The sequence below is a fragment of the Uloborus diversus genome, chromosome 9 (assembly GCF_026930045.1).
Source record: "Uloborus diversus isolate 005 chromosome 9, Udiv.v.3.1, whole genome shotgun sequence".
Taxonomy (NCBI): Eukaryota; Metazoa; Arthropoda; class Arachnida; order Araneae; family Uloboridae; genus Uloborus; species Uloborus diversus.
Window position 1 is genome coordinate 73,535,874 of NC_072739.1, and position 20,368 is coordinate 73,556,241.

At 33.7% G+C, this 20,368-nt stretch overlaps 1 protein-coding gene across 1 annotated transcript in view; it reads left to right on the forward strand.

The window, feature by feature from the left end:
* LOC129230317 (uncharacterized) overlaps positions 1-20,368 on the forward strand; it is a 71,632-nt gene that overhangs the window by 48,940 nt on the left and 2,324 nt on the right. The window contains exons 14-16 of the mRNA XM_054864716.1: positions 6,329-6,404; positions 8,434-8,528; positions 16,506-16,572. Of these exons, the coding sequence (XP_054720691.1) occupies positions 6,329-6,404; positions 8,434-8,528; positions 16,506-16,572 (238 nt within the window). The remainder of the gene's footprint in view (positions 1-6,328; positions 6,405-8,433; positions 8,529-16,505; positions 16,573-20,368) is intronic.

Below are 20,368 nucleotides of genomic sequence, written 5' to 3' on the forward strand. Positions count from 1 at the left end.
CGCAAAATTTACAATGTTCACTTTTTAAAGAAGGGGAATAATTTAACCAAAAATCAGACTCTAACCAGCTCTTCTGAAAATGATGTTTATCTTTGCTAGGGTTTACTGTCATATCATGTTTAAAATTATGAGTAAAAAATTTTATGCTTGAACTTGTTAGTAGCTGGTATTTTAGATCAGTTGAAATATTTAGGAACGAATTATTTAAATACTGACCTATGAATAGGTAAAACAACAGTAAAATCTAAAACATTAAATCACAGTTTATAGATATGTTCAGCAGTAGTACCATACTTGCAGCAGTAGTTGTAATTGCATAGATGCTCATTACAGGAACCATCACCTTAGATTTTCAAAACGATTCATCAAAATTTAAAATAGTAAGTAACATCAGCTTTGAAAGAAGCGGAACTCAACGGCAAATATTTAGGAAATAGGACTGTTAAAGGGTTGCCAGATGGAAAAAAATCACTTGAAGCCAAATATCATTATGAGAAAAAGCCAAACAGTATCAAAAACTGAAAAAAGGGCCTCATCCGAATCTGGGCCTTTTATTTTCTACCCAAGAATGTGGATATTAAGATAGATTGTTATAACTCTGAAAGTAATTTCAGTGCCAATTAGTTATAAAAATTAAATATTTTTGGCTGGAGAAGTAATGTTTTTATATTTTTTCAGAAAAAAAAACTACTAAATGTAAGGAAGTACTAATTTCAAAGGAGGGGGGGGGGCAAGTAGTAGTCAGCAAAAAATTCTAGTAGCCAACAAAAAAATCCCCCACTCTCCCATTTTCAGTCTTCAATTTTTAAGCTACATTTCTGTTACTTTAAAAAATACATGAAAATCATATGCTTACAACATAAATGCTGAAGATGAAATGCTGATTTCCCTGACAAGTTATGCTGAAATGACATTACTTGTCAGGGAAATAAATGTATGAAGCAAAAAAAAAAAGGGATGCAAACAGGTTTTAAGTTTTTCTTGAATTCCTCCTCCAGTTATTGGTTTGTTTGCTGCTTTTTTGTCACATGTCCTTGTTTATGTCTTGATTTTGTGGATTTGAAAATCCATTTGTCCATATCTCTTTGTGGGTTAAAGTCTTGAATTGAAGGATCATTCATGTAAACCATCAGAAGGTCCTTCTGTGTTGATGCTTCCATTGAAGATCGCATCGTTTTAATTAAGCTCATGTGACTAAAACCACATTCACAAGATGATGTTGAAGTTCGTAGAACAGCATTGATTTCAAACAAGTGGCTAAGATGAGGAAATCGTTTGGAATTCTCAAGTATATTTTGTAGCAACTCTTCTATTTTTAATCCTTGCCTCAACACTTTAAATTCATATCGTTCTTTTTAATAATGAATTCAAATTTATTTCATATGGAATTCCATTGTGGGAGAAAAGATGTTTTTGGAAGTGCTTGGCAAGAACTGTGATTTCTGTTTTCTCGAAATTTTCTTTCGGCTAAGTAAAAGTGTCAAACACTCAGGTAGCTTTTTTCAGTTCAGTATCATCATCTACAAATCGTTCCTGCAGATAAATTATTCCACCATTGATTTTTTTCTTCCTATCAGACTCAAATATCGTGGTATCAACATTACTTAGTTGAATGCCTATGTAAGTACCATTTAATGTAACTGTGTTTTAAAAGTGATTTTCAAATAAGTAGTAAGCCGGGGTAGATTCTAATTCCTTAAGTTCATTTAGAGCATGTTTAACACACAAATTAATTTGACTAAACAACAATCGTTTTTTCTAAAAGAGAAGTGATAGTAATTTAAATACCATCAAAAAATCAAGTAGGAAATGTAGCATTAAAACAAATCTGAAGCTTTTCATTTTTTTTTTTACTATTCCTTTTGCTATGGATGCATCATTTCCTTTCTCATGCGTTACACTCTCTAAATGCGTTACAACTGCACTAAAGTTGTTTGCTACTGCAGTTAGAGCTCCAATTTTACTGGCAACCCATTGAACTTTATGTAAATATATGAATTTCAACAGCTTGGACTAATATTTTTGCAACAGCACTCAATTGACTTATTCACTTGGGAGAGTTTTCATAACATTTATACAAGCTTTTAATTACTGTATCTGCTTCTTCCAGGTATTTGACATACTGGAAGAGGGTATATGAGGGTATGTGAGGTATTTCACATACATCGCGAGTTTTCATAACATTTATACAAGCTTTTAAGTACTGTATCCGCTTCTTCCAGGTATTTCACATTTTTTATGGAACTTAGAATATTTAAGTTCAACTTGTGGGCAATGCAGTGTTGAGAGATGATATCACAAAGGTTCTTCTTCACTTTTGCAGCAAGCCCATTGTCTTTTCCAATCATATTTACTGCACCATCTGTTCTGAATCCAACTATCCACTGCTCTTTAAGCCAATCAATTCCTAAATCTTTCATTTCTGCATCTATAGCCATATAATAGCCTTCAGCAGAAGAGGACTGTAATGGTACAAGAGAAAGGAAATCCTCTTTCACTTTGTTTTCTTTTATGTATCTGATATATATCATCAGTTCTTCAGCAGTGGACTTATCTGTTGATGAGTCAATGAGCAGTGTTACGTGTTTGCATTGCTTGATTTCCTCAATTAATTGTAGCCTAATGTCTTCTGCAAGATAGGAAATAAATTCCTTGCACTTTTTATCTTTTTGATACTGCTCTAAACAAACATTTATATCAAATTTATTCAGAAGCAATATCAAATTTTAGAAATCTGTAAATGGTTTGTTATGTTTTGCAATGTAATATGCAGTATTGAATAATTTATTTAACTGGCTAAACATAGCATCATCCATTCTTTTACGACACACTGCTAGCAGCATCGCGATTGACACAGTTTGTGTGTGTTTTTGATTTATCGTGTATCTTAAAAGTTTCTATTTTAAAAGGTCCTTGGAAACCTCTAACTATTTGCGAGTTTTTATCAGAAATTCCTGGATATTTTGCACATACCTTACACAAAGCCGCATTGTTTTCCTACATCAGCCAGGGAAATTCAGTGCACCACCTATCTTGAAATTTTCTTTTCCCATTCGTCTCATAACTTTCATTTTGACTTGCTAACACTGGATTTCTTGGTTTTGGTTTTTCACTTTCTTCCTGGCTTTCAGTTTGGTGTATTCCAGTAGCAGTTTGAGATGTTTCAGGCGCTGTTTGTCATTGGAAAAATGATAAGATACTGCTTTGCTCCATCAATGTCTAACTAAAATCCGTCGGCTTAGATGATAAAATAATCTTCACGAACAATGTGGTGAAGCAACTTTATACAAGGAAGCACACGCACGCTTGATTCGATAACAACAACACATGGTAGCATTAACAATTTGCAGTTAGATTTCCTTGAATACCATATCAAAATACGATCTTATTCATAACTCCCTAGATGGCGCTTTGGGTTTTTACGAAAGAATAAAGCAGCCATGATTGAAACGAAATCGCTATCGAAGGTGGCTGCCATGGCAAGGATACTATGAAGCTGAAGCACCTTTGAGCTGAGTGCTTCCCCCTCCCCTTCCCACTCCCTGCGCTAGTCACGTGAGATGCCTGCTCTCTCAGGGAGAAGGAAGAAAGAGCTCCCTCTGTTTAGCTTTTGCGCTGCTGAAGCGTAATGTGACCTTAATGTTTTGCGGATGTGATGTCGCTGTCGTGCAGGTTGCTGTTTACAAACCAGACTGAAAAAAAAAAGAAACTGAAAAACTGAAATCATAGTCGCCAGTTAAAAACCTTTGGTTGCCAGTGGCGACCATATATCTCGAGCCCTGGGAGAGGAGGGGCTCAAGCCCCCCCCCTCTTATGGGCGCTTTTGTCCCTTATATGGAAAAGAAAAAAACTCATGATTATTGGCATCAGCCTATGATCCCCCGATGTTGATTTTTGTTTTTTGCATTATATGGTATGCCCATCGATGCAACAAGTTAATCATATTTATACTGAAAAATAGCTTTGTACTTTGCTTAATATGTTTTGTGTTACATACTAATAAGTGAATAAAAAGAAGAATTGTAAACCAAAAGCAGAGAAAATTTGCTGCACGATTACAGCAAAACGCTAATATGCATGACATGTAGCATCAAAGTAGCAGTAAAATAAGTTGAAAGTACAGTCAGACCTCGATATAAGGTTACACGATATATGGTTACCCCGTTTATAAGGTCACTTTAGTAAAGTCCCGACTCATTGAATAGGGATTTTGTGTTATAGATTATCGGATGTATGGTCAGGTCTCAAATACTGCCATCGCTTATAAGGTCATTTTTGTCTGGACTTTGAGTGATTTCAATGCCTCACTGATTCAGTTCCACGAATTTTCCTTACTACATGATCTTTTATCGAAAAAATGCCATCTGCCCAACGAACCCCTCAAATTCTAGGAAAAAGGTGTGTAGGAGACACTAGAATGCTGTAGAGAGAAGATAACTGGAGTCAGTAGGAGGGATCATTCACCCCCCTCAGAGGCGGATCAAGTGAAGTGAGGGAGCTAAGTAAAAATTTCGGAGCCCCCAAACTTTATTAAAAGATGGAATATCCAATAAAATGAAATTTAAAAAAAAATGAACAAAAATTAAAAGCAATATCGTTATACAATAACTTTCATTTAATTACCTTATATGAATTTTCATCGTATTTTATTGGTAGCAAAATCATGAACTACTTTTATTAGTGCCGATGTGGTTTAACATCTCCTGCTCTATGTATAAAATAGCTTAAGTTTTTCAGTCTCTCTTCTCCCCTTTTATTTCGTAAATATTTTTTTACTTTTCCAAAACTAAAAAAAATCATTCGCCAGATGCATTTATTAATTAATGGAATTGTTTAAAAAGTTTACAACGATGTTTCCATGTTCAGAAATGTACAAGATATTTCTTTACCTGCTTGATAAATGTGATAACAGGAGAGACCTAATGTGTATAGATTTTCGGGTGTTGTTTTAAAGGTATCCTCTTTTTTGCTGGGGAAACATAGTAAAATGATCAAATTCATCTTCCAAAGTGCAAATATCGATCCATTTCAGTGCATATCCTTTAACATTTATTTGTAAATCAATCCCCTGCTGGAAAAAAAAGTTGTTTGTTTTGTTTCAGTTCGTAAAATCTAAAACCAACCTATTTGAGCTTTAGATTCTAGGCGAACTTTGGGGCCTTATGCATCATAATGCAAAATAGTGGCAAAACAAATTTGTGGCCTATATACTAAACCAGAGCTCATGAAGCTATTGGTATATCAGTCCCCGGCCCTGGCTGAAAAAAAAAAAAAAAAAAAACCTCGTTCTTTTAGTTACACTTGGTAATATCTAAAACCAATGAACTCTTGTTTTAGATTCAAGCTCAACTTCGGGGCCCCACGCGGCCGCATAGTCTATTAGCTGCTTACCATTAGACCCGCCACTGACCCCCCTTAACTCAGGTAAAAAGAGAGTTTTGTTTCCCCAGGCTGCTTACTGTTGGTTCCTATTCATGCTTTGTGGATTGGGTTTGACAGCTTTTAGATAAGGGTCAAGATCAATAGAGATGGCTTTTATCAATGCATACAAATTTCGAAGGTAGGTCCCCATAGTGTCACGTTGTCTGTTGTAAGCACATGTCCATTCTCGACCAGCAAACCACTGGAAATTATTTCATTCCAACCGTTTTTTCACTTGTATTAATTTCCGAGTTAAAATTTTAACAAATAATTTTCTCATTTCCAACTAATTGCATTAATTTTAATTGACTCAACTTAATGAAAACATCATAAATTCATCATGTGATATAGTATTTAAAGCATTATATTTTAGAATTTGTTTTTTTGATAAAAGTTTATGAACCAGTTATAAGGTCACTCCGCTTATAAGGTCACATTCTCGAAATCCCGAGGTGTTGCCTTATATCAAGGTCCGACTGTACTTTGTTTTCGACAAGTAGTAAACAAATGAAAACAATTTTGAAGAAAATGTTTTTAAAAAAAAAAGTGAAAAAATTTTTTGAAGAGAGAAAATTTTTTTAAGAATCCAAATTTAGTTTTTTCTTTTTATATCTAGAAGTGGGAAAGTTGCAGTTCTTATGCATTGCTACTTTAAACAATTTTGATTATTTTGAAAACATTGTTACTTAAACTTAATTTTGAATGAAGCGAGTAACCTGGAATTTTCTAACAAATAACCAGAAAACCAGGAAAAGTCGGGGAATTTTTTTTTTAACCACAAGTGTATGAACCCTGTCATGTCAAGTTTCTGGGAACGAAGCATTATGTGTGTGTTTTTTGTCTTTTGAAGGATACAATTGAATGAATAATATGCTAATTTGATGTAATCAAAACATTTCAATTTCAGGGAACGTCTCTTGAAGGGGGTCCATTCTCCAAAGTGCCGAAGATGAATCCGGGAGACAGTGCTGAAAGTGGAAAAGGTAATTGGACAAAATATTCAAGGAACATCTGTTATGTCTTCTATCATAACATCATATGTTATTTTTAACTGATTAATTTGTTATTTTAACTGATTAACTCATCTGTTTATTTTCAATGGACTTAACTCTTGCTCAGTGTTTCCTAACCAGTAAGGTATACCTGGCACAGTTAGGGACAGTTTTAACGCTTAAGAAGTCTCCATGGCTTGCTCCTGAAAAACTCAAAAGTGAGACATTTTTGGGGTTTGTCTGATACCTCTGCTTTTATATACTGGTGTGTCAGAAGAATTTTTTTTCAGTAGCATATGTTATGCTGTAGTCAAGGTAGCAATCAAACCTGAAAGCTTTAAATTGTCTTATAATTTTATTGAACTCAGAAAAAAACGTGGATTTCAAAAAAAATTAAATTTTTTGGTATTCAAGAATGATGCTTCAGTTGTAATGAGTGACTTTGTATTCGAAAGTAGGCCATTTTTACCTGAAATAAAATTTTTATTGATTTTCGGAATGATTTTCTCATAATTATTTGTAGACACCAAATGACAATGATGCTTGAAATTTCTTTGAATGCAATTGTTTCTCTTTGAAAATTGAATCGTTTATTTCAGAAACTCATCTACTGACATTTTTTTCAAAAATGATATTATTATAGATTATGAATGACCAACTCTAGGCACACCACCTGATGCAAAAATATATCAAATATCAATCCTTTTAGGTGGCTTTAATGGGTTTTATTTTGTCTTGAAATCTCTGTTATTGCAGAAACTCGTCAAGTGAAATCACACGGCCGCTTTCTGCAGCAAATTTCGTGTTCGTCTCGTTTCGTTTTTATAACACTGAAACTTCTGGGAGTTTAAATCAAACGGAAAATGGGATTCCTTTTAAAGTATTCACTTACAAAGAGTTTTATTACAACAACACTGACCAAGGAAAAGTGGTTACACAGCAGTTTATTGACGGTTTAACCTTTTCAACATTCACACTCAAAGAATATTCTACAGTTCCGGAGCTCTCAACAGTGATTGCATGTTCACTTGGAAAGATAGAGATCAATGCAGGAAAAAAAATTAGTGACCTGAAGAAATTGGCAAAGTATACTACAGGCTATGAATATTTTTTTTATGAAATACTCTGTCTAGTGGTTTGAAGGCGGGGTTTCGTATTTCATTGAAGACTAATGATGTAAGTACATAGATATTTTATTACTGGACGGAGTTACAGCACACAACAAGTACACCGACGTGAGAATCACAACTCCAGAATAGCCACCCACTCAGATAGCGTTAGCATATATCAACACAAAGCAGGGCACCATCTAGTGGCCAAAGCTCCCACAACATCCTCCAGTTGCGTAGGGCCCAAGCCGCCTGCAACATTGCCGTAGTGTATGAAGATGAGTAGAACAAAAATTCAAACATAGGGCTTGGTCAACTATATGCATAGACGATATGTGTTACGTTGTCTCGTTTGTCATTGATTATTTCTTTATTTTGCGTTTCTCATTTAAATGATATTTCAACTTTTTCTTTGATGTTTAATAAATTTAAACATGAAGATGCTTTTTTTATTTACAACCTACAACAGCTTTTCAAAATCAATATTATAGTCAATAGCTTTTTTTCCGAGTAAAAAGTTTTATTTTATTGCAAAAACCCGAAAAGTATAAAAATTTTTTTTTTTAATTTAGCAAAAAAAGTAAAATTCTTGGAAGTAACCCCAAGCATTTTTTGTGTTTGCAACCCAATAAGAACCACCTAAAATATTTTCTACGTCAAAACCTTTTTTAGTTTTTTTTAGCTTTCTGAAAATTCAAAAAAGTGCATGGATGGGTGTCTGAAATAAACGATTCAATTGCACTCTAGCAACAGCCTAACTTGCATAGCATATGTTGCATTATTTTTTTTTTTCTGATAGCTTATTTTTTAAGTCAATAAGAGAATTTCCAAAAATTTCATTTCATCAGTCTTGGATTTAATTTGATTTGGATGTTATGTTTTTAACATGTTCTTAATTATTTTTTGTTTAGACCTCCACAAAAAAGCAGCTCCTCCTGGCAGAGAGCCAGCAAGCTTTGGCGAGACACTGTCTAAGGCGTTTGGAAGACTAACGTCTCTGACTAAGGTAGGATATCATATCATTTCTTATGACTATGCGAAGTAAAGGGTTAATTTGGCATTTATTATCATAGTTATTATTATTTACATAATGTTTGTGCTTTATTCCATTTTTTACATGCAATTAAACATTTATCATTAATCAAAATTTTAATTGGATCATATGAAACAAAAGCTTTTTTTTTTTGCTCAGAGACAAATTGAAAATTAGTTGTAAATCCTATTCATTCAGTTCTGTTGGTTATGCTATTATGCACTCTTATTGAGTTTCACTCTTTGTGAGGAGTCATTAGTTATGTCTACTCTTCTCTAATTATCAACTATTAAAATATTAGACTGATTAATAATATCCAGTTAGTTTGTACCTATAATTTAATGCTGTTTCATTTCCTTTATGCTTTGAATTTTATTTGACATTTTTCATTTATACTGCCGTGTGCAGGTAAACGGCAGTAACTGCAAATTTTTCGATTTTCATTTTTTTGCATTTTAAAAATCTTTATTACTATAGTTTTATGGTACAAACATTTTTATTTGGCTGCCGCAGAAAAAAAAGCATCTTTTTATCAGTGGTAATTAGCAGTAACTGCTTTTTTAGCAACATTTTGCGGGAAGTCGGCAGTATGTACTTACTGCTCTTTACCTGCCCACGGAAGAACAAAAACTTTCTCCCGTGGTCTGGTAAATGGCAGTAACTGCTTTTGTTGCTACATTTTGCAGGTAATTGGCAGAATGCACTTCCTGCTCTTTACCTGCACACAGAAGAAAGGAAGCTTTCTCCCGTGGGCAGGCAAAAAGCAGTAACTGCAAATTTTTTGATTTTCATGAAATTTTTTGCCCATGATCGTTCTGCCGTGGGAGGTAAATGGCAGTAACTGCAATTTTTTCCATTTTCTATTTTTTTGGAATTTTTCAAATCTATGTTTTTTTAGTTTTATGGTACAAACATGTTTATTTGGTTTGCGCTAAATAAAAGCATTTTTTTATCAGTGATGATTAGCAGTAACTGATATTATCGCTACATTATGCAGGTATGCAGCAGTATGTACTTACTGCTCTACACCTGCCCATAACCATTGTTCGGAGAATGGAACATAAATGAAACGCCGCCAAAATTTGAACCAGGACGCATAAACGGTTTTCGCGACTTCTTTTTAGCTCAACCAAGCGCAAGCAGTAGCGCCCCGATGGGTGGTCAATGTGTGAGTTCTCAAAAATTTCCTTGATTTGGCAAATTTAGAGAAAATATTGCATTGAAATGATTCCTAGTCGCTTCTCATTAGATGTAGATTTGCGTGCCAGGTCGTATTTTATCTTTCCGCAAAATATGGGAATTACCGTCTCTCGTCCTTGAACGAAAGAGATACTTAAAAGGGGGAGATACTTGGGGAAAATAATCATACTTTATTTCAAATAAAGTCGAAGAAAACATTTTGTAATTTCACAGCCCTCAAACATTTTTAAAAAAAAATCTTTGATTCTTCATATCCGTGTTCTAAAAACAATAAAACAAAATTATTTTTTGCTAAAATGTACAGTTATAGAAGATAACATACGAGTAAATACAAGTAATGCTTGGCAGACGATAAATAAACGTGTAGCAACAGAACGATTCTGTTCTATTTGTTTTGTTCTGTCGCAGACGATATTTTTCACAATTTTTTATATATACTAAGCTGCTGCACTTTTAGTAGTTCAATGAGAGCCATTGTTAACACACGAAGCATTTCTTTCGCCTAAACTTTCATAAATATTTATTGCTTTATTGCAAAGTGCGGAACATTAAGCAATTTGTCGTAATTTTAAAAATGCCTAAAGAATCTTCCAGTTGCCAAGTGACAACATAGGAACATTAAATAGTTTTCGACAATGCCGTTAAGCAATCAAAACATATGCCTTGTCGACTATTCATTGTCAGTATTTGAATTTTGAGTAAATGTACTTGATTTTCACGATTTTGAACATGTTGTGGCTTCCTCCAACAACAACAAATTGACTGTCATCAGCATGACTACAGATGACTTCCGTGGTTTCCCTGCAGGACAATCTCAGTGGAAACTGAAATCCATGTCAAGACCGTACATAAGAGGACATCGTCAAAGTTGAGTTTCGCCGAGGTTTCCGGAATCTCTTTTACAAAGTGGATCATGAAGATAATCAATTTAAGGAATTTGATTTCCTAAAAAAATAATTTTCATCTGAAGACTTCTATATCTGCACCCCCCCACCCCCACCCTTCGTCCGCGATTTTGAGGAATTCCAATTAAGAAGAAACATGACAGAAGATTTAGTAGATGAGCAAAAAAAAAATCTACTGAAGTTTTTTTCTATTGAGTGTTTAAAAAGGTAAAACACAAAAATGAGTTCGTTGTAGCAAGTACTGTTTAAATTAGCAAGTATATCTGGTATCTGAGGAGGTACGTAAATGTGTTTTGGATTAAATTTATATCAAGTGGATGTAGGTCGATACCCTATTTAAATTATGTCCTCTTTAATAATAAATTTATAACCAACATATGTATATATATTTAAATATACATGTACATTTATTAATTTATTTTTATATTGGCATAAAAACATAAGTGTATACACGGTATTATTTATTTTTTAAAATAAAATATATTATTCACATTGCAATAAATATACTTCGTAATGACATATCTACTCCGTATTATGTTGAATTTGTAATCATTGGTCATTCAGTGGTACATTGTGCAGTTACTGCCAATTACCAGTAAAAGAGCATGAAAATTACTTCTGCAAAGAGCAGGTAAACGGCAGTATCTGCTTTAATTAAAATTTTGATTGCAAAATCAAAATGAAACAAACTGCCCAAAAAATACTTCGATATAAACATATAGAATAGCCTAAAATCAAATTTCAATATTTTATTGATGTTTGTGAGGAATCAAAAGCGCGTTTCTTCAAATATCTAGAAAACTCATTTTTGTAGATACTGCCGTTTACCTGCACACGGCAGCATACTACACATTGCTGTCTGAAAAAGGTTGACAGCCCTGCACACAAAACCACAAAGGCCAAAATTATTTGGCCTAGCAAGCCTTGCAAACCCGACCGGACGTCCTCCTTCACGAAGGTAACATTTCCTCCAAAGCCAACCCTCCTAATTGGGGAAGTTTCCAAAGAACTCCTCACCAGGGTTGCCAGATTTAAGAACAGTAAATATGGGACAGGCTTCTAAATGTGAAAAAGGGGAGGTTGGATATTTTTGAGACATCGCTGTAAATTCTATCTCAACAAAGCACTAAACCTCATAAAATGTCGCCTATCAAAGTACGAGTATAAAAAATGTCATCATTGCGAATGACGACGCATGCGCAGAGATATGTTTCCAATATTAGTCAATGAGCAAAGTAACCATTTGGCTCCTCAATATCGTGGAACCCCCCCCCCCCCTTTTCCTAGGTGGGCACCCCTGCGGCTGCTAATGATCTGCTGCAAAACAACAGAGCAATTTCGAACGGAAACAATTTTTGCGTTTGCTGCCACATGCTTTTCTTATTGCTCATTATTTCACATTTTTTGTTTTACTTTTTTTTTAACTCCCGACACACAAAGGAAGGGGGTTATAAGTTTGACGTATCTGTGTATCTGTCTGTGGCACTCTAGCGCCTAAATGGATGGACCGATTTTGAAACAAAAAATTTTGTTCGAAAGGAGAGTTGATCGAGAGTGTTCTTTGCTAGGTTGCATCTTTGGATGACATTAATTAATGAAGATATTAATTTAAAACCTCTGAAAGGTTTTTCGCGATTTTTGCAGTGAAAACATAGTTAAAAATTTTTAAATTTAATACCAAAATAAAGAGATTTTTTTTCCCGCGTCTGATAGAATGTGTTTGGAACATCTATGTTTTATAGAATTCAAATTATAACGTTTTTTAAAGCAGAATTTAATGACGGCTAAGCCTTTATTCACGCGATTGATCACCGAATTCATTGTTGGGCGACAAGGAAATAAAATTTTTATCTGTTGCCAGTTTCAGGGCTCATAGTCCTCCTATATTTCCTATATTTTCACAATTGTCAGATATTCTCCTATATTTTCTTGCTAACTCCTCTATTTTTTTTTTTTTTTTTTTGTTGCTAAATTGTTAAATGCTACCAAAAAACGCAAAAACATTTGATCCATTTTTTTTTCTTCTTTTTTCCCTGCACTGTGCACTCTTACATCTTTAATGTTGGCATATGTTCTAAACTTCTGTTTGATTATTTTTATGAAACATGCAAAATATAGATGGCTTTACTTGCAACTTTTTACTTGTTTTCAATTAATTATTTTTCTTTAAATGATTTTATTTTGTAATTTTAATATTATAACATGTTAAGTTTAAGTGTGCTGCTGTAAAGATTTTGAAATCTTTTAATTTTGTGCATATAATCTTACATGTAGTTCAAATGACCAGTTGTAGCTTAAACGATTTTTTTTTTGAAAATGCTGTGTTCAGATTTTGGTACCAATTCAGCTTTGAGCACTTCAGATGTTTCAAAGCTTGTAGCTCTCTGAAAAATGTTACTATTTCGATGAAAAAAATGTCATTTTTTATAGGATTTTGTCTGTTTTTTTCAAACATGAACTTATTTTGTGTGTAGATTTTCCAAGATTTTCAAAAATCGGTCTTCATCTCAGAAATTTTTTTTTCTTTTTTTTTTTTTTGGCCTTTTTTTTTCTATCTAATCAGTTACGGTTACAAATTGAAGAGGATAATGGATAGTTCTATGCACCTCTAGGGTTCTTCTAACACTCCCTTTTGTTTGGCAGATTAGGTCGAATTTACCCTTTATACATGTGTGTACATATATATGTACACACATTAACTGTGAGTTATGGATAATGCCGTTACAGTGAGCGCCAGGTAATTGTATTAGCCACTTTAATGAATATATTCCTCAAAAAAGAAACAAAACCCAGTTTTAACATTAAAAAATTGCAGAATATTCTAATCGAACATGCCGCTCAAATGAATCAAGCATATGAGAGACTGACCATTTCTCTCTCCCCCACAAACATGATGCGTGTTTTTTTTTTTTTTTTTTGGTACAGTGCTCCAAACATACTAGGTGCTATACTTTTTCGAAATTGCCATATATTTTCCTACTAAACTCCTATCTTTTTCCCTTAAACTCCTATATATTTTGCTATCAAACTTCTATATTTTTTCCTTTTAAACTCGTATATATTTTGCTATTAAACTCCTATATATTTTGCTACCAAGCTCCTATATATTTTGCTATCAAACTCCTATATTTTTTCTTTTAAACTCCTATATATTTTCTTCCACTTGCTATGAGCCCTGCAGTTTATATTTAATCTTTACTAATAATAAAGCTGAAAGTCTCTCTGTCTATCTGGATATCCGGATCTCTGTTTCGATATCTGGATCTCTGTGAACCGCATAACGCTTAGATCATTCGGCCGATTTTTTTTTTAAATTTGGCACAAAATTAGTTTGTAGCATGAGGGTGTGCACCTCGAAGCGACTTTTCGAAAATTTGATTCTGTGTTTTCTATTCCAATTTTAAGAACATTTTCCCGAGCAAAATTATCATAAGATGAAAGAGTGAATTACCAAGTTATCATAACGTGGAACCTTAACATGGGCAAGCCAATTGGCGATAAATTCACCATACATTATATGTAATATACACATACAGGCGAACCAAAAGACCTTTGAATTTTTTACTACGGGCAAAGCCGTGCGGTAGCAAATAAAATACTTGAGTAGCAAATAAAATACTCGACATTGATTTTAAATAATATAAGGCTTTTAAAATTATTTTCAATTTTCCCTCTTGATTCTACAGTTGCGACTCAGTCGGGGGGGGGGTTTAAAATTTTTAATTTTACAATTGCTTGTTTCATTTAAAATAGTGTCTCGTTCTGTAAAATATTGTTATCAGCTAGGATACGGGACTTTAGCCGTCCCGTATGGAAGATTCCCGGGACGCGGGACAATTTTTCAAAATACGGGACTGTCCCTTGAAATGCGGGATGTCTGGCAACCCTGCTCCTCACTGAAGTCATCTTCACCAAGAGCAAAGCCAGGATTGTTCATGGGAATCTCAACAACTACACAAAGGTATTTACAAGCATATTTGAGGGAGGAAAAAACTACAACAACCAGCTTCCCGCTGATCCACTCAAGTTTATCATTTGCAACCTGCCTGTGGACTTACCTATCCAAAGCTTAATAGAATTGGCAAGCCTAACCTGCCTGACAGCATTGTGAAGGCTACGCAAATCCTAATCATAGTATTACAATGCTGCCAGTTTAGGTTTTCCCCGACTATAGAGGACAAGCTAAAATTCAAGGGCTTCTTGTTCGACAAAGTTATTCACTTTATGGAAGGCAAGAATAGGAAGTTCCCCCATCCCACTGTTTATGATTATCCTTTCCTGTGTGACCGAAACCATAGACGGCAGCATCCATTCGATCTCTCAATTCAGAATTTGATTGGAATTCCCCAGAACCAAAACGGATGGATCACACTTTAGTTTTACAACTGTCAGAGATTCGGATACTTCGCCGTTCACTGCCCCGGTAAGCTTCAAGTGTGCTGGGTCGTTTGACAGCCGCTCCTTTCCTAGACCCGTGATAGACCAATTTGAGTAAAGCAAATGCTCAGGAGAGCATTTCACCTCTGCAAGGACCTCCTACCCTTGCAGACCCAAGCCATGCCCCTCCAGCCAACCAGCTCCCCAAAAGAGCCCAGGACACCATCCAGATGATCAGATCCTTTGCACCCAGGCAGCTCCAATCACGGTTGGAGGAAGCTGCGAAACCCTCTGAAACAGATACGGAGGCCGGATAACCATCCTTAAATTAGCTGTGAAAGTGTGTAAATGCGACTTTGTCCCATACCCATCCAATATGTAGTAGTAGGGTTTTTTTTATGTAAAGAACAGAACTTATGAAGGAAAGACATCAGACCATTCAATTATTGCTTGTTGTCATTAGTCGAATATTTTTAATTCATAAGTTCCCTTTTTACTTCCTTTTACAAAAAAGGAAGCATTGTATTCGCGAAAAAAATTTCACTCAAAAATCGATCTTAATTTTCGTTTTGCTCACCCCGAATAAATGTTGACTTTTTTTTCGACTCGAGCACCCGTGGATAAGTGCCAAAGAACATATAGACATGCAAAATATCCATTTTGAACATTCCTGAGTTAATTACAACGAATTTTCTCGTGACGTCTGTATGTATGTATGTAGCATAACTCAAGAACGTTATGTCCTAGAAAGTTGAAATTTGGTACATAGACTCCTAGTGGGGTCTAGTTGTGCATCTCCTTTTTTTTGGTTGCATTCGGGTGTTACTAAAGGGGTCTTTTGCTCCTTTTTGGGGGGAAATCCTTGTTAGTTTCAATGTAAACTCAAGTGGTGTTACAATTTGGAGGACATTTGGAGATATATTGCCAGTGTTTTGGTCGCCAAGTTTTGTCGCCAACTTAGCAACAAATTTGGCAATTTTTTTTAAAAATTTGATTTCAATTAGGCCACTGTTGGTGATATTTAGAGAGTAAACTATTGAATCACATTAAAATTGCCAATGATGGGAAAATTACATTAACTTGGAGTAAAAGGAAGTCATGTGATGCACACATCAGCTCGTTTTTTTTAAATTATTATTCAGTGAGAAAAAAGCTTTTTGTAATCCAAAACAGGTCTTTTTTTTCTACTAATTTTGTGCTGCTTGTTTTATCCTTTAGATATGTGTGATAGTTATGATTATGAAATCTGAAATAATTGTAGCTTAATCAGAGAACATTAAGGATTTTTTTCCTCCATATTTTTTTACCACTGTGGTAAAAAAATATGGAAAATTTCTACAGAAAACTTTTTTCACGTTGGCATCTACTGTAGGGAGTGGAAAATCTCCCTGTATAAAGGACTTAGTATGTAAGATTTTATCCCCATGTTTTGTGATTTCTTGTGACCTTGTGTTTTTGTTTGTTACAGTTCAATACAAAGGATGCTCAAACAAGTAGTTCTAGTTCAAGTGAAAGTTTTGTTCATATTCCCAAAGGTACTTATTTTGAACTTAGTATGTTCATTAATGTGTTAATGTGTTAAGTTGAACTCACCATTCAATTTTCTGTTTATAAATGATTTGATAACTAAATTTAATTTCCTCTTCTTCTTACACATCAGAACTGTTTAATTGAAATTTATGATTGGTAATGTGTAAAAAACATTTACTCATTTAAGGGAAGGAAATAAAGTCAGATTAGGTTTCCTTAGAAAAACATCAATAAAAGCAGTAAACAGTGCCAAGTCATTTCTTTTGAATCTAAAATTTCAATGTAGTGAATTTTTATGAACTACTAAAACTATCATCTTCATTTTGTAAATAAGATGTTTTGAACCTGCTCAAAAACAATCAATTTTGCATATGATTCAGAAATTTCGAATGAAAAAATCTTTCTTTTAAAACAGATAATATGCTTCAGTAAGTTACCGCCCTATAGCCAGGGCTAAGGCCAAAATACATGAAATACACCACCAGCTCAGTCAAGTCCAGCCGAGGACTTACTGAATATACCTGCCTTGCCTACAATATTCGAGTTGAACCGAACCATTGTTTTGGTCACTCGTCTGGTCAGTGCTAATTCTATATTAGCTACCAGTTTGTTTGGCACTCTTGTCTTCCTTAAGAGGTTTTCCACCTCCAGCTCAGTTAGTCCTATGCCAGGCTGATGAGTGCTAACAGGCAGTCCTCGGCTAGAATTGACTGAGCTGGTGGTGTATTTCAGATAATATGCTTGTCGAAAATTATTCCTTTTATCAGTCACAGAAGTATTTGTAAAAAATGTTTTGTCATGTATTACTTACTTATATGTTAGGCATTTAGGTATCAAAACTAGCTCAATCCATAAATTTTCAAAAGTATTTTTCTTGGGTAAATTGCTACTTCTTGGTCAGTATTAACAATTATAATTTTGGCAGTTCAAATGATTTGAAACTGCCAAAAACCAGTTTATTTCAAGACCAATTCAATCCATGCTTCTGCTGAACCACCATTAAAATCTTACAATCAATAGAAACAATATTATTATCAAGAAATTGCTGTATCAGATCACAATTTTGATTTTACAGGCTTATATATAGAATAAAATTCAGATACCACATTCTTTAATTGGAATTTGAATGAAAAAGAAGGTATAATGTTGCTCATTTTTCTATGAAAAAATACACATTATATTTCTTTAAAAAGCAGAAACATGATTCAATAAACCAATTATTTTGATGACTTTTCCTACTAAGCCTACTAAAACATTAACGGGAAAAAAAGGCTAAGGGGTCATTCCATGTCAGTTCAACCGCACCCCAACACCCACCATCTCAGATTCCAATGAAACTTTGCATACTTCTACTTTTCATAGTCCTAAGTAACCTCCTAAAGTATTTCTTCTGTATTAAAAATAGTTTTTATTTTTTGACCCTTCAAAGTTTTGCGATTTTGCGTTAGTTGTCATTTACAGTTCTCTGAGAACGAACAGCAGCTGTTTGCAAAAAAAATTATTTCTCAATAACTAAAGATAAAAAAATTTGGAAAATTTTTATATTAAATATTAAGATTTCAAGTATTTCAGAAAAAAATATGTCAAAAATCTAAATTTATATTCAGCAATTAAAAAAAATTAACAAACTGAAAATTTTTTAATTTTTTTTGATAAAGAAATGATAGTCAAAATTTAAAAATTTTGGCATGAGGGCCTAAATTAAAATAATTTATATATATATTTTTTAATGATCATTAACATGTGTGCTAACATATAAAATGAAAATCTTTAGGGGACTTTGAGGGATTCTGTCCCCCTGCCCCTTATTTTGATTAATGAAAAAAAGTTGATCACAATATTACAAGCTAAGTTAATAATTGCATTAAAGAAAATTTAAATATTGAAATACATTGGTGTTTGAACTTAAATGAAAACATTTAAATACTCAAGATTTTTTTGAATTGTAAATAAATAATTTAATTAATTAATAATAAAGAATAAAAATAAGATATCGCAAAATTCGAAATTTTCCTACAACAATTTATGCATACTAAAAATTATTGTTAAACTTAGAGCAACATAGAAATTAAAACTTTTTATCTAATTCTAATTTATAATTAGGCAGTTTATAAAGGGTGTCCCAAAATTAACGCAAGATTTGAATTTGCCGCCATTTTTGCAATAAATGGTTGGCAATAACGTGCTTTCATTATTGAACAATTGTTTCAAAAATAATGAAAGTTGAGGCTGATCAAGCAGTTACTGTTATTGGCGCTCGGTATCGCAACATGGTAATGCATGGGTGGTTGTGGGCTTGTTGACATAGACCTTTTGAATTCAAATAACCCCATAAGAAGAAATTTGAAAATGTTAAATTACACGACCTAGGGTGCCAATTCTGATGACCAAAATGAGAGAGTACGCGACTAGGAAATGCCTTATGCAGTAATTGAAATGTTTCACTCTCTCTAGCTGTATGGTACAATAACACCCCATTTTTACTAACCCTAAACTCTCAACTGTCAAATTGTTCTTTTTTCATGGCTGCCAACAATTTATGGAAAAAATGGTGGCAAATTCAAATCTTGCGTTAATTTTGGGACACCCTTTACAAAGTATTAAAAATCCTATAAATACCAGCTCAGAGCTTTTAACTTGATTCATTAATCGAATGCAATATCAAACTGAAACTTGGATTTGGTTTAACATAGCAATTTATTGGGTATGAGTTTAAAATGATTATCATTGCCCAAAATGTTTATAATTAAGGCTTTGCAACAATCTCATTTGACCCTAAAAGTGTGTTTTGTTATCTTGAGTCTTTCTATGATCATAAATGGATCTTAATAACCTGGCATTTGTACAAATGACAGGTATTTTTATTTTACACTTCACTAGTAATTTTTTTAGATGTTTTGTTTTCTTTTTACTATATTTGCCTGTCACCTCCCTAACTTAGGTTGCTTTACTAGCCCCCAAAAAGGAACAGCTGGTATTAGATGACAGCTGATCAGCAAGCTGTATGGTTTACGTTTATAATTAGTTGTTTATATTATGACTGACTTTTTATTTAAAAGACCCTTTCTTTTTCTTGATACCTCTTTCAACTGCTGCATTAGTTTTATCAAGGGCAGTATGTTCTTTTAAGCCACTTTTTATTTTCTACAAATGATTTATAAACATTATGTATAATTCCAGTTTAAATACAGTGAAACTTCAGTAACTGGACACACTGATAATCCAGGTAACTCTACATTTATTTTTCTTAGGGTCTGCCCAATGCTAACTTCAATGGTTGAAAAGCTTTCTAGCTTGACACAAATTTTGCTAGAATTCCTATAAGTCAACATCTAATTGTTATTCTAGTTCAATTCATTCTTGCATATTGACCTTTTCTCAAAATTTTAGAAATGTTCTTTCTGAGAATTGTATCTTTTATCCAGGGGAGTCAGCAACCACTCTGTGCTGTTAGTGCAATTCTGATAGGGTAGGATAAAATGTACTCCATGGGAGGTGTGTAGAGACCATTACTTGTTTTCTAAACAAGTGTGAGCAGGACTTGTTTTTTTAGCAGACCTGACTAACAAGAAGCTTTTATCTCTTTTCAACAATTATGTATTTATTCCTCACAAGATATTCAAATCTATCATTGTTTTTAAAAAGAAAGAAAACAAAAATAATAGAAAATTCATTTACTGGAATTAATTTTCATAATTTCATAATGTGAATGTTAAGCATTAATAAGCATAAGTGATACAAAATTTTGGAACCCCAGTAAGTTGAAGAAAAGTTGTGAGTTATGTCATTAAGCTGGGGGGG